General features: G+C 42.8%; 1 protein-coding gene across 1 annotated transcript; it reads right to left on the minus strand.

The window, feature by feature from the left end:
• Positions 1 to 350: 350 nt before the first annotated feature.
• LOC116040005 (serine/threonine-protein kinase H1-like) lies at positions 351 to 9,117 on the minus strand. The gene is made up of 3 exons (XM_031285213.1): positions 8,849 to 9,117; positions 7,319 to 8,030; positions 351 to 716 (listed from the first exon to the last, which is right to left on the minus strand). The coding sequence occupies exons 1-3, from the start codon at positions 9,115 to 9,117 to the stop codon at positions 351 to 353; spliced, it is 1,347 nt and encodes a 448-aa protein (XP_031141073.1).
• Between the last annotated feature and the right edge of the window lie 6,431 nt (positions 9,118 to 15,548).

Below are 15,548 nucleotides of genomic sequence, written 5' to 3' on the forward strand. Positions count from 1 at the left end.
ATAATGATCTAGATGAGACCGTGGGCCCATTAGTCTGAGCTGTGTGAATAACCAGGGGCTAGAGACCTTGTGGAGGTGGACAGCTCTGTCTCACTTTAATCCTGGACTTCAAAACGGAAAGATATTCACAAACAGGTTAACCTGACCACAAGAAATTAATGGAGGATGGAACCCCGCCTTCAGGGGAACCTGGTTTACTAGTCTAGTAGAGAAGCCTGACTAAAGTCCAGATGAGGCAGGAAACTTTTGTTTTTGTCACAACACCTGTCCCAGACACTTTGGCTCCTTGTTTACACACTAAGCTGGGGCAGCTGGTTCCTATCCATTAGCCTTCTCATGAACCTGGTGCTTTATTTGGATGGTGATGATGCTCCTGGAAGCCTCTGGCTAGATGTTGTATGGCTCTCTGAGGCAGAGTCAGTCCAGATGCTCTGCCCTGCTGCCGCTCTTGGTTTCCCTCCAACGATATTAGCCTTCCCGGACCGGAAACCGCCTGAGCTCACGGTGCTGCTCGGGCACCGGGAGGAGCTGCGTGAGGCCCTCTGCCTGAGGTTCTGAGAAATAGATCGATGGAGGTTCCTCATGGAGGAGCTGGCTGCCATGGTGACCACCCAGGGGTGACAAATGGCTTGGTCGGCGGTCAAGCGGGCGGCCGGGTCTGACGGCAGCAGGCACTGGATGAAGTCCTTGGCTAGGTTAGACACTGAGGGCCAAGGCTGTGGAATAGAAGAAGCAGTGCAGAGTGATTGCTGTCAATGTGAATGTAAAACCACTCACCCCAGAGGAAATCAGCCTATACAGACACTGTGGAACCTGCAGCCCTCTAAAAAGCGCCGGCTGGGTGTCTCGACGGGAGCGGGATGAAAGATTTTGTTCTAATAAAGAAATAAAACTATGATCCCTGTGCTCTGCAGGCCTAACAAGCAGAACTAAACTCAAAGGAAAGCTAAATGTCACTGGGCAAAGGGAAGCGGCAGTCTTGGCTGAAAGAATATGAAGCCTGGGACATAGGACAGCCCCGCCGTATGTGTGGGATTTGGGCACATGTTTATTCTAAGCCTGCATTAGCTTCTCAATAAAGACACCACAGATGAGCCTCACTGGGATCCTCTGCTCTTTGTTAATTCAAATAGCAAATCATTCCCCTTGTCATAACCCAAGCTGGCATTCAAGAATGCTTTGAAATCTGCCAGGCCATCTTTCCAGTAGGAGAGAAGGCATCAGTGTCATTATCATAATTCAGAATCATTAATTTATTCATGTTTTTTTGTCATGGAGACAACATTGTGGAGGCCTGCCTCAGGAAATTTATGAACTTTGTGCTTCCATCGTATTTTGAATAACATATCACTGATACAGACATTGAATAAGATTGATGTGGCATCAGATTAAAAAGATGACAGATGAACACCGGTTATGGAGATTGGGGCACAGCACAATAATCTTTATCAGTGTCAAAAAGCATGAACGCTCTTTTTCTACATGATGTTTAGTCGGGATTGTTCGAATGAAGTCAGATAATGATCATTTAGAGACTGCTTTCTTAATCACTTGTCTTTAACACGCACAAATATTTCCAGTCACCCACCAATTCGCTGCAATATTCCCCACTGTGACTGGCTGAGGCGCATAAAAGCTAAATACAGTAAGATCCGTGTGTGCAAAATTCTCTCATTCTTCGTTCAACCTCGCACCGACTAAATCTCACTCTTTAGGGAGGTCTCGCTCTCCATTTTAATCCCGAAATGCATTTCTCTCCCCTTTTTTGTCTCTTGCCAAGTAATGACAATTAATCAAGCATGAAATTGACAATTGCGAGACTGTTGCCGGTGAGAGGAATTCAAAGAAGCAGGGACTCGTTTATTCTCACAGTGCACTGACTGGAGAGGAGTGTGTGTGCGAGCACAGCGCAGGGTGCAGAGCCGCCCGCCATAAAAATGCCTCTCACTCAAACTTTCTTCTCATTGTGTTGTTATTTCACACCTGAGCGGCAGGCAGAGTGACACTTGGTTTCTCTGGGAAGGAGAGACAGTGTTTGATTGAGCTCCCACGACTAACAAGTCTGACTTTCCTCCTTATCCAGTGCTGTTGGTGATTCTGTGAAGCTCCTTATTACTGCACCATGAAACACACATTTGATGGCAGCCGTGGCTAGCAGGTGCCTTTTGTTTTTGATCTGAAATGACAGGGACACGTCAGTTAAGTGCATGCCGGCTACGTAGAAAAGACTTAGAAGCCTTTGCTATGTGGGAATGATGCAGAAAGAAAGCTTTAAAGGGGGCAGCACACGTTTGCCTCCCTCCTGCTATCAACGTGCCTCACCTTAAAGAAGAAGAGATGTGTTGTTTTCCTGGAACAAAGCCACCTGCAGGAAGTTCATCTCTCTCCCTTATTTCAGACATTTTTCACGTCAAAACACACCAAGGCTTTATTGTGTTCAGAGGAGGGGGCGAGAGCCCGTGTTATACATCACTGTTGATCAGCGAGCTAGCCGAGGGAGAGAGGGGCATAAGCAGTGGAGAAACCTACAGGGCTTGGCAACATCTTGTTAAACTGAATGAGAAGCCGACTGAGTTTGCGGCGTGCTACATCTTTACCTGACAAAGCCGTAATTGCAACAAATGAAGAAAACGCTAGAAGGTTGTATTACGCTAATGTGATCACGAGGATAATGCACTTTTGAGTAATGAACTACTCCACATGAGAGTCTCCCCCTCGCAATTTACTCAGGTCTGAGTCACCTGGCAGCATTTCCTGAGACACAAAGCCAAATTTAAATATGTCTCATCCTAATGAGTCCAAATGGGGAAAGGTGGCCTGTTGCTAATTCCGGTGAAAGTCGCAGCTAAACCAAAATCAAAATATCAATACCAGGATGTAAGAGAGATTGGGCTGTCATGTATAATACACTGTGGCCAAGTGGTGGCTGGATTTGTTCACATGGTGCTCACTAGGGGGCAGACTGGGCTAACCGTTACCCAGGTTGGCCTGCTGCTGAAAAATGCAGATGTTTGGGTTGGGCCAGGGAAGTCTTCAATAACACAGCAGCAGAATGCAGAGGAGGTTACAGGCTGCTGTCTGGCCAACCAATTTGTGCTTTACATACTAAAGGCTGCTGTGAAATGAGCACACATGCATGTGGCCACACACACACACACACACACACACACACACACACACACACACACACACACACACACACACACACACACACACACACACACACAAACACAGGTTTGTGGCACTATCTTTGTGGGGACCAGTCATTGACATAATGCATTCCCTAGCCCCTTACCCTAACCTTAACCATCACAACTAAATGCCTAACCTTAACCCTAACCCTAACCTAATTCTATCCCTAATCCTACAACCAAGTATTAACCCCCAAACAGCCCTTTAAAGTTGTGGGGTCCAGCATTTTGGCCCCACAAAGCTGTCGGGACCCCACAAGTATACTGGACTCCCGGTTTTTGGACCCCACGAATATAGTTAAACAAGCCCACACATACATACACACACACACACACACACACACACACACACATGCACACACATAAATCCACTTACACACATGAGATGAGATGCCCTGATTCTGTGCGAGGGGAAACATTCCGTCCTGTGCGCGGCGAGCGGATTGAGTGATAAGGTGTGAAGAGGCTACACCCGCTCTTCCTCTGCCCTGCTCGTCCTCTGTCCTCTCCTTTCTCTTTTCTCCAATCTCCTCCACCCTGACATCTATCCTCGACTCCCTGACTACCCCACCCTCCCGCTGTTGAGTAAACACATCAGTGTGAGTCTGCGTTACAGGTCTTCCGGCCAGGGGCTGTTGCACCAGTGGGGGGAAGGTATGCACGGTGTGTATTTCTGTGTTGCGAGTGCAGTGGGGAAGGGCTGGGGGATGCTGGGGAGACAGAGGGACCTGGTTCGTGGTCATGTGCTTGGGGTTGTTTGCATTTCTTAGGGAGTCTTACCTCCACACATTTACTGCTTCTCCCTTTTCTGCTTCAATAAACACACAAGGTTACCGATACTGTTGGAAGAATGTTTGTAATTGCAGCCCTTGAGTATTAACTTGCATAGCAGGAAAGATAACTTTCAAAATCTTTACAAGTCCATCTGGAAAAATAATACCTGAAATTGATCCCTTTTTTACACTGACAATATTCTGCAGTTAGATACTGATGAATAACAAATTTATTAAATATCCATGCAACCTATTGACCTAGAGAGTCTTACATATGGTTATATAGCAATTTGTTGACCTGGTTAGAGTGAGATATTTAGGCTTTCAATGAAAAACTCTCTCATGTCAACAACTAGACATATTTGTAGATCGATAGGTGACCAAATTAAATAGTAGAATTGTTAAGGTATTTCACAATGCAGTTTTTTGTCTTTTTTTCAAAAGAAAATGACAAGGAGTATTTGGGTTTTAATATGCATCTTTATTTACCAAATAGTTTCCCCTTTCCTATTCAATTTACTAAAGCTGCTATCATGTATAGCTCCTTGGTGTGCACTGTTATCTTAGGGCTAAAAGGTCCTGGGTTTGAGTCAAGCTGTTTTTTGTTTTTTTTTCATATCCAGAAGACACAGTTCAGAGGTCTATTCCAAGAAGCAGATTTAGTAAGTTATAATAACTTAGCTGAATAAAACTCTTTTTACATTTTGTGTTCCTGATTTGTGTTTTACTTATGAGTTATCTAGGTAATTAGATAGATCCAGATAAACTCCATATTGTGAATGTGTGATTTCAACCTGTCCATGGTGCAACCTGCCGCTCACCTTATGCAAACCTGGATAGGCCCCAGCAGCCTGTGATCCTGCCCTACTTCAGTGTTCGTTTCTTGATATATATAACCTCTATATATGGGCGTGCGCACTACCAGATTAGCTACCCAGGCGCCCGTTTGCACTCTGACTTCCATTTCTCATGTGATCATGTGATCAGCTTTAATCTGGTCTGTAGAACTTTTTCAAGGACGCCATTTTGAAATGTCACAGTTGGAAAAGCACGGGTATAAGTAATCAAATGAATGATGTCTGAATTCCATTTAGCTGCATTGTCACTCACTGGGAGACTTGAGTAAAACAGAGCCATTGGTTAAATTATCAGTAACACCTGTGCTTTTCTTAGTATGACAAGCCAACATGTCTGCTGTGAAAAAGCCCCATTGTATTGACGTCTAATTACACTGACAAGTCCTAAGTCAACAAGACTACTACTACAATGAATGGCATAACGCGGGCCTGTGTCACTTTGTTCCATTGGTGGACAGCTCCTTTCAAATGAAACTCTTCAAAGTCAAGTTTAATATGTGATGGGAATTGCTCAGGGTGTTGAAACTGTTCTTGTCCCGATGATAAGCGCCCTTCTGAACAAAATGAAGAACCCTTGTGATTGCAGAGGTCCATATTTTGCGGATACTTGTGAACCTTCATCCCACATTACAGCATTATTATCACAGTGTGTGTATGTGTGTGTGTGTGTGTGTGTGTGTGTGTGTGTGTGTGTGTGTGTGTGTAACTGTGATGCCAGTCTATCAGAGAGGGAGGATACTTGCACATGACAGGGAATAAATGTCTTGTCAACATGGAAACGTGATTGATGGCTGTTCCATCAAGCCACGGACCGATACTCAGCCATGTATGATGTCTTCATATTGTCATCATATAAATTTATAGGTTGATATCTTTACTGCATCTCAGTGGGATGTAAGATGCTATACGTGAAGTCCTATAACACTTGGTTTTCAGCTTTATTACCAAGGATGTTTCTCCACCAGTGTGTCCTACATATGAGCTGTGTGGAAAGCCACCATGTAAAACGTGAAATAAGCCTTTGCATAAACTCTAGATGGATTTTGCACTATTGTTCAGTTGGTGGCCAGTGCAGCGGTAAACACAGGGATAATAGTCCAGGGCCTATGTAAGGGAGCCTCTTGTATGCCAGACTAAAATGTCAGACTGCATCCCTGAGAATCGGGCCACGCTTAAAGCCTAGTGAATAATCCAGCCTTGGGTGTAATCAGCGTGAAAGAACAAGCTCGAACTCACCACTGAGCTCGACATAAAAGGCTGTTAAAAATACCCACTTCAGTTGTATGACAGAGGAAAGGGGGGAAAAAATAACATGCAGGGCCGCCTTTTCCCCATTTCGAAGCATCCTCAAAGGGCAAAACCAAGCCGAAGCTTGAGACACCTCAACAAACTTTCGCATATTCTTTCTTGTGCTTTACAAGGTTGCAGAGGAAGGGATGAAAACGGCCTGCACTGCTACACGCTGAATTAAAAATATTCTTCTCATACCAGGCAAAGATGAAATAATGTAGCTATTGCTGGCAGTTCTAAAAGCATAATGATTAAAATGTGAATTATTCTTGTGCAGCGAGTATTTGTAACAGCCATATGTGAACGGATGTGTTGCTAGGGTATGATCATTTTAATAAACAACCAGATTGTATTGTGGGGAAAAGACTAAATGTCACAATGGAAATGACAGATGGATGATTTTCTTTAGGCAGAGATAAACTGGATGCAGATTCAACATCAGCTGGCCAAATAATTACAACTGGCCAAAGAACTACAGCGTTTCTAGTTAAACTGTGTTCAGGAACTTGGTTTGCATCCACAAAACAAAAAAAGTTTTTACTGCTAATACTTACTAATTTGGACTGCATGACAGCACAGCTGTGGGAATTTTGTGCAAGACTGTCAATATCATCACTAGAAGCAGAGGTCAAGTCTACATTATGTGAAGGAATCTGTAAGCAGTAGGAGAATGACAACTTCCACCTTTTCTATGACAGAATATCTCTGAAAAAAACTACTTGAACAGTATGTAGTAGCTGCTTATTTTCACGCTTTGTAAGCACAGTGCTAAGGTTAAGGAAGTGCAAGGATTCAAAACGTTAACATGCATTTCAAAAGACTGAAAGCCTCTTTTGCTAAAATGCAACAAGATCAGATCAGACAAAACAAACAATAAAATGAAGAGCTGTCTCTTAAAGAAAATGTATGTAGTTTGTGTAACAGGTAAAACATGAATTAAAATACTATGGTTCATTGGTTCTGTCTGTCCATTGAGCTGGACCTGCTACAGCCCATACAGCGCTACACTCCCATCCACCAGCACAACCTCCGCACCCTTAGTTTCTGCCTTGCTACTTTTAGGGGACACTTTTGGCATTTTAAATGTTATTATATCATGGGGGTGCAGCATCATCCAATATGCCAACAGAACTTCCATTTTCTATGAAGAAATACGTACTGTACATAGCAAAACTCCAAAGTGCAATGACATGCCCAGTAAACTCACATCTCCATGGAAGCTGTATTTTCCTCTCACAATGGATCTGTAGAGCCGCGTGCGACTGTCGTCCTCAAACGGCATGGATCCACTCAGCACAATGTAGGCGATCACCCCCAGGGCCCACATGTCCACTGCACAGGAATAGGGTTTCCTCAGCAACACCTCAGGGGCCATGTACTCAGGGGTTCCACAAGTGGTTTTGAGGGACCAAGTCCTTTCTGCTCTTTGATCTCCCATTCTGTCAGACCCTGAGACCTCAGACCCTGTGCCGCCAAAAGTGGCCAGCCCAAAGTCGGTCACAAGCAGCCTGGAGTCAGCCCCGGGGTGGTAGTACAGTAGATTCTCAGGCTTCAAGTCTCTGTGGGTGATACCCAGGTTGTGCAGGTATCCCACCCCAGCCAGTACCATTCGAAGGGCCTGGGTAGCGTCCCTCTCTGTGAAGTGGCCCCTGCAGACGACACGGTCCAACAGCTCGCCACCTGTGGCCAGCTCCAGCACCATGTAAACCCGCTGGGGGAACTGGAACACCTCGATCAGCTGAATCACATTAGAGTGGCTCACCCTCTGCAGCACTGCCAGCTCCGAGGCGCACACCTCGCGGCCCTCTGGGGCCTCTACCTCCATCATTTTAATGGCAAAGGGCTGGCAAGTCGCCCTGTGCTCCACGCGCACAACACGGCTGAAGCTTCCTCGACCGATCAGAGCCTTGATGTCGTATCTGACAGGGCAGGAGGGGAAAGATGACTGACTACAGCTTAACTATCTCATGATGCACTGTTGCATAGCAGTCAATGTCTCTCACTGCAGCTGCAGCTGTGATGTATAGGAAGATATCTGCATTTTGTATAGCATACTGCGGCTAGTCGACCAGGCAAATTCATATATGTATATAGAATGATTTAGATCACCGACAAGGCAATATATAATCTGTGACTCATCAGAAGTACATAGACGGAGACATGCCCTTAAATACATAATGTATTACGTTTCCTTGGTTTAATTGTTTCCACGCTCCCATCTGACAAGTACAGGAAGCCAGTCTTCAGGTATTAATAGCCTAGGACTTTCAAACAAATGTCTGCTGTTACTGCTAAATTGTAGGGCATGAAGGTTGGTGGGGGCAGGCTGAGAAAATGAGAATGGTGGTGACAGAGCACTGTGAATGCTCTGAATAAGTCACCTTGTGTCGTGCTGCAAATGTTCTATTTTTTAATACATGTTCAAAACTGTCTGGTCACATGGTTGAGTTAATTTTAATTGTTTCTAGTGCTGCTCAGTTATTCAGAATTTATTCATGTAAGTTAGTTGAAATGAACACAAAAGCAGGCCACTTGTCAAGTATGATTAAAAAAAACTGTTTTTTAGTTTTTTGGTTTTTAGTATTAAAAGTCATATTTTAACATAAGTGATGTTGGCACAAAATATATTTTACAGACAGTTTAACTACAATAATGAGATGTGATATAGTATTACTGGGTTCAAGGATTACTTGAAAAATGGGGGTGCCAAAAAGTAGATTTTCATGTATTCCCTTACCTTGCTGTCACACGTGGATCAAACTTGTCCTTATACTTTGCAACTCTGTCCTGGTGTCGTCCGTCTCTGAGTACCTGGCTGTTTGATGCTGGTTGAGGATTCTTAACGCTGGTGGAAAACCACAGACCTCTTTGCTTCTCTGCATGCTTCTTTGGCTCATCGTCATCATCATCACCGTGTGCTTTCCTAAAGGCCACAAGCGATTGCACCACACTTACATAGCCTTTCTTGGATGCCTCAGGCAGCACCTTACTATTCCCACAGCCCATCACTCAGCTGCAGCAAGCCATCGCCACAAACTCAACGTAGCTTGGAAATAAGAACACAAGCCTACTTTGCAGCAGGAGCGGCTCTGCCAGAGCATTCAGGTACGCATTCATGCAGGTGTTTGCTTGAGGAAGCTCCACCTATCCAGCAGCTTGGAGGATGGCAGGTGTGTGAACGCACCCGCTCAATCACTTACGTGATGAAAGTGTCAGGTAAACAGGAACTGTTTTGAAGCTATTGTCACACCTCTTACAGTAGGTTACCACAATGAGCAAAGCCTGAAGGAGTAAACTGTGGAGGGAAGAACACCAACAAAGTCAATATTTCAGTCACACACCCGGTGACAGTAAATATACTTTGGGGTGACCAGATTTCTAAAATGAAAAGCAGGGACATTTCAAGTTTGGAAATCAATATATCATTAAAATTCCCAATGGTATTATCTATGTAATAAAAAAGGGAAACAATTCCAGTTTCTTTTTTTTTGGACCATGGTAGGTGTTGTTAAAATCAAACACAACCCAAATAAGATGTCTACTTGTAGGCTCTGCTGTCCAGTCTTTCTTGCCACTTAAAATATTATTTCACTTTGCGGGTACTGTCCCTGGAAAACGGGGACGTCTAGTCACCCTATTCCACTTCTATTTGATGCTACTTTATATTAATTTGCCACTTTAATATTCCACTCCATTCCAAAGGGAAATACTGTACTTTATCTTACTCCAAATTATCTTACTCCAAATTGTAAGTGCCAAAAATACTGGATCGTATACAGGATCAGGGTTATGATTTTTATCAATATTTTTTAAATCCAACTTTAGAATGCTCCCTCCAGAGCCATGGAAGGCATTATCCAATCAGGCTGAGTAGTGCTCCCTATATAGAATACATTAACCTTCATGTGTAAAATTAGTGGAAGAGTGCAACTTTAAGTTTGACAGTTTTGCAGATGTCTTTTTTTTAAACTGTGTGTGCATTGCTGCTAATATTCTTCCACCACTGACACACAACAGCACATAACACTAGGATAAATCATTTTATCTTCAAGTCAAATCAACTACAGTTAAATGTCTCGGGAGTTCCTTGACGTTGGAACTGTAGTATTTATCCGTTTTTTTTTCATTTCATCCAGAGACAAAGCGCCCACATCCAACTCATCCTGTCAAACTGACATTGCTAACATGAAGAACTCATCCTTACAACCACAATTCAACTCATTATAACAAACCCTTAGATACATTCCCTTTAAAAAAAAAAGTGAAATATAGAATACTACATTGTGTTTTTGAATTATATCCCCACTCTATTTCTTACCAGTTGCAGATTATGTCTCATTGTGTCAGGCACCAATACACAAGGTATACATGTGCATTGTACTGTTTGTATTGTTGAGCAGGGTATATGTCATACAGTGTCCCTGTCAAGCCTGTAACTAGCACTAAGCTACTTTTCTATTTTCTGCATTATGTTCTGCTTCTGTCATCATGTGTCCATAATCTTCAGAGAATGTAGCAAGGAAGCAAATAACACACAGCCTCCTCTGCCTGCCTGCCTCTGCCCTGTACATTGTTTAAAAGAGCTAAACCTTGCAGAAACTGAAGACGCCACGGAAACATGCACATATTTATTCATATGAGACTGCAGAGAGGAAGCAAGGGATCAAGAAAAGGAAAGAGGCGCCTTTTTTCCCCCCACAAGTATAGTGTGCTATGCAGAGTTTAAATTATTTTTTTCACTTGTGCAGGCCAGAAATAATGTGGTTGAATGAGGTTTGTATAATGAGTTCATGTTTATGAATAAATTGTGCAGCATGTTTGTGTATTTGGGAAGATTTGCAGAGCATGCTTCCAAAACAAGGTATTCTTGTCAGTAAGTCATTACCAAGACCAGAGTGTATCGAGACCGAGACAAGACCAATACTTTGAGGGGTTGAGACCGAAACAAGACCAAGACCAAGGCAGGGCGAGAGCGATTGAAGACCAAGACCAGACCAAACAACTGATACATACAGTATAAACACAACTAGCTAATGTGTAGCTATAGCTAATATTCGCTAAATCAGTTTGGGTGAGGGGTGAAGAGATTTCTGAAGAGTTTTGGTACAGAGGCAGATTGATAACTTTAGCTAGCTAGCTAGCTTCCCTAGCATCACTTACACTTTGCTTACCTTTCTTTATGCTTCCTTACTAAGTGACGATACAATTTTTAGGTGGTCCCAGCTGTGTCGGTTAGCGTTACATTGTAGAATTTACACGCTGCTGTATGTTTTCTTTTAGAAATTGTTTTGCAAATAAACTCTTTAAAAAAATACATAATAAATTAAATGTAATAAATAAAATGTTATTACAGAGGATTTGGCTGACATCTCCCAGACATCCAGAGCTTCTTCTCCTGTCAGCTACTTTCACTTTGGGAGTGCGTGTTAAGGGGCGGCGGGGAACGGGGGTTAACAGAAACACATTTCAAATTAGAAATGAGTCAAGTTATTGGTTGAATTTGAAGCAGGAAGTTTTACATCCAATCAAAGTAATGATGTTGACACATAAATCAGACGATACACAGACAATTTAGTGATATCTAGGATTGGGCATCGAGAACCGATTCCTACTTGGAATCGTTTCAAAAATTACAATTCCATTGGAATTGTTTCTTTATTGATCATCGCTTCCCAATTTAACATGCGCACGTTTTGATTTCTGTAGCGGCGAGGCGCTTGTTGTGTTGCAGCCTTGGAGCACAGTAAGCAGCACTCTAGTGTACATTGAAAAAGCCCTGTAAAACTGCAAACCACCACTGAATCAAAATAAAACTTTCCTCTTATTTGTGAAAATAGGCATGTGACCCGTTTCAACTCCACCCCTCAAAGAATCGGAATCGAGAATCGATAAGAACCGGAATCGAAAGGAAGAATCGGAATTGGAATCAGAATTGTTGAAATCCAAACGATGCCCAACCCTAGTGATATCCCTGCAGTTGTAGTCTTGAAATCAAATCCTGAGTCCTCTTTATCCGAGACATGGCCAAGTAAAAACGTGTTCAGTGTGATTCAGAGATGAGACCGAGACCTTGAAAAAGTCTTGAGACCGGTGAGTACTATAACACTGGGTTTCGTGTCAATCAAAACTTTTAGTTCTTTCCTAATTTCCTGTTGTCGAAGTTTAACTTCCTGTAGTTGGAGCTTTGCTGCACATGCAAACTTCTTCTCTTCCTTTCATTGTATTGTACTTACTAAAAGATATGTGCTGCTGTTGCTGCATGATATAAATGCACCATTTGTTCCTATGTGGCAGGAGGATTATTCACTCTAAAGGCCTACCAGACGGCAAGTGTTTAGAAGCAGCAAATGGAAAAGCTTTCATGAAAGGAGTAGAGGTTTAATCGCTATTGTGTCATATATCCATTGGCAGTTAAGAGGAGGGGAATACGTATTTATATGAAAATGTCATAGATGCTATTATACGTTGCTCTGTCTTTTCAAAGGTGTAAATTGTGTTGTCATTGGACAGAGAAACAGGCTGCATCATCAGTTGTTGTCTGCAGCAGTTTTTTTTCTTTTTTTCAGAGGAGCCCAAAGGGGATGCTGGGCCTATCAGTCTGTTCTGCTGTCACACAATGTCTATCCCTTCTCAGATGGCTTTTTACACACACACACACTCACATACGAGAGAGAGAGAGAGAGAGAGAGAGAGAGAGAGAGAGAGAGAGAGAGAGAGAGAGAGAGAAAGAGAGAGACATAGAACCCCAACGCCCCTTCCATATACAGACACAAAGAGCCAACAGAGGATAGACATCACATCAGCACTGAGGTGGTAAATCGCCCTTCAGAAGCCTTCCTCAAGGGAGTCAGCAGTTCAGCGTTATCAAACCACTATCTGATTACTAAAAGGCTGTCCTCGGTTATAAATGAACCCGCAACATGTGTGTGGTATTGGTATCGCCGGGGCCTTGAGAGCAAAAGCCATTATGGGTGGCTGTGAATTAGTTTAGGGCAGAGGAGCGGTCAGAGCGCAGCTGCCACTTGCCAGTCAGTTCATTACTGTTGTTATTGTAGTTGGAGGATGTGATACCTTTGTGTGAGAGGAGTGGACTGCAGAGCAAACTAAAAGCTGTGGACTGAGGTGGCTCACACAAGCACAGCCGAGTGAAAGGCTGCGAAAGAGCTGTTGTTCCTAGGTTGAAAGTAGCCTATATTTAAAAAAAAAGATTGAATTTGAAAAAAGAAAATGTTTCAATGAGCACTTGAACTTTGAAAATGTAAGCTTTGGGTGGGTGAGACAGCATGGAGCCTATTTCTGGTGTGCACTTAACATCACAACTAGCAGGAATGATTGGAAACAGCGTATAAAAAAAGATGTACCTCCAGGGGATTGCATATTTCATGAAGATTTTCCTATCTTACCTAGCCTGGACCAATATTCAGTACATGAACCAAACACTCAAAAGCATGTGGTTTGGGCTTGGCCCCTTTGTTCAGGTTAAGGGAAACAGCATTCAATGATATTTTAGACAATAGTGTACTTTCAACTTTGTGGCAACAGTTTCAGATAGACCCTTTTATGTTTTAACATGACAGTGCCCCTGTGCAAAAAGCCACGTCCATAAAGAAATTATTTAAATAAAATAAAACCCAACATCAGTATGTGACTTAAATAACAATCTTGCGGTTCCAAAATCTAGTCGGAAAGGCCTACATCAGCAGATTAATGTCCAGGGTTTGGGAACAAGACATTCAACAAACATATATAATATTGCATCTTGTGAAGGGCGTAATGCATGGGTAGAATCTGGTCTCAAAATCAAATCACCTTTAAAAAAAAAAAAAAATAAAAATATATATATATATATATATATATATATATATATAGATATATAGATATATAAATATATAGATCTATATATATACTGTATATAATAATATGGTGTCCATATACCTTTGGCTGTGAAGTACATGCACCTACTGTGAAGCAAACATCAAATCCATGTAATATTTTAGATTTTTGGAGATAGTTTGGATGTGGAATTTTGATTTTTCTTACATGAAAACGAACGGTCAAATTTGTATGTACAGAGACAGAGAATGAAATAGGGTCTAACATAGAGCCTTGTGGTACTCCACGGGAGACGGGTGCAGAGGTAGAGGACAAATTATCAGTCCTAAATTAAACTAATATGTCTTTGAGGCAAAGGGGCAAACCACCGCATAACACGATCCTCAATGCAAATATGCATGAAGACCAAATGACACGGATAGGCAGCAGAGACGTCCAACAGAAGTAAAATATAATTTTGAGAATGTAATGACACCAATAAATCATTTGTCAAAAATGTTGTGTCAATTAGCATACCTTTCATGCGAGATCAAAACAAACCCAGTCATGCTATACAAACGGAACGATTAGTCCATAAGCCTTATGTCATCTGGAAGTAGTGAGTGCAGAGATGATGCTCTCAACATCCTTTACACACCTGTGCGACCTTCTTACTAGTGAATCCTGGCTTTTGTTCTGTTCCGTGTCCTACAATACTTCCAGAGAGACCATGCGTGGGTTGATAAAATAACATTGCTGCTGTTGATCAATCTCTGAGATTTGCTCTCCCATCCATGGTGGGCCAAGCCCTCTGATGACCTCTTTCATCCGCACTGAGCCGCGTGCAGCATTATCCAGCTGATTAATTAAAGCCATCCACGATTCATCAATGGAACACTGGCCTGTAATTGTTCTTTTGTGGAGTGATACAAATAAGTGGGGAGCTGGACACAAGAAGTATGTTTGCTTATTACAAGCTGCTGAGAGCAGGAGAGATCAATGCTGTAGGAGAATGTTTCCATGTCAGGGCATTTAAACCCAGCCTACTTTAATACAATGCTGTGGAATGAGCCCCAACTGCACACAGCTATGCAGCAATAAAGCAGAGCTGCTGAGGACAATGGTAGCAAAACAAAACTAATTACAGTGACAAGTGAGGCAGGCGCCAGGTCTGTCAACAGAGGGGGGAGGATGCTACATCTCCCAAAGGCAGGACCCTTAGGGATGGCTGACGGATACTCTAATTTTCTTTTCTGTGAAGAGCTCGGAGGTGGCCGAGGGACGAAGCACGGCAGACAAATTGTGTATGACGTCTTGATTGAACAAATCATGAACATTGCGCGAGTAGGCAAAATTGGATTCACTTGACAGATGCAGTCACCTGCCCCGGCAGCGCTCTAATGTCTGGCCACGGACTCACATGTGTAATTAATGCACAGCGCCGCAGATTACTCTTCAGCAGACAGAGGGATAAAGAAAACAACTGAACAGGGGTCAAGTGGTCTAATAACTCTGATTTTCAAGGAGAGCCACTGCGCTGTGCCTCGTAAAGAAATACAATGAGTCATTTCCTGGATAATCTCTGCAGGGACGCTTTATTCACTCCTGAAATTAAAAGTGTAAGT

This window comes from Sander lucioperca, chromosome 23 (assembly GCF_008315115.2).
Source record: "Sander lucioperca isolate FBNREF2018 chromosome 23, SLUC_FBN_1.2, whole genome shotgun sequence".
Classification (NCBI taxonomy): Eukaryota; Metazoa; Chordata; class Actinopteri; order Perciformes; family Percidae; genus Sander; species Sander lucioperca.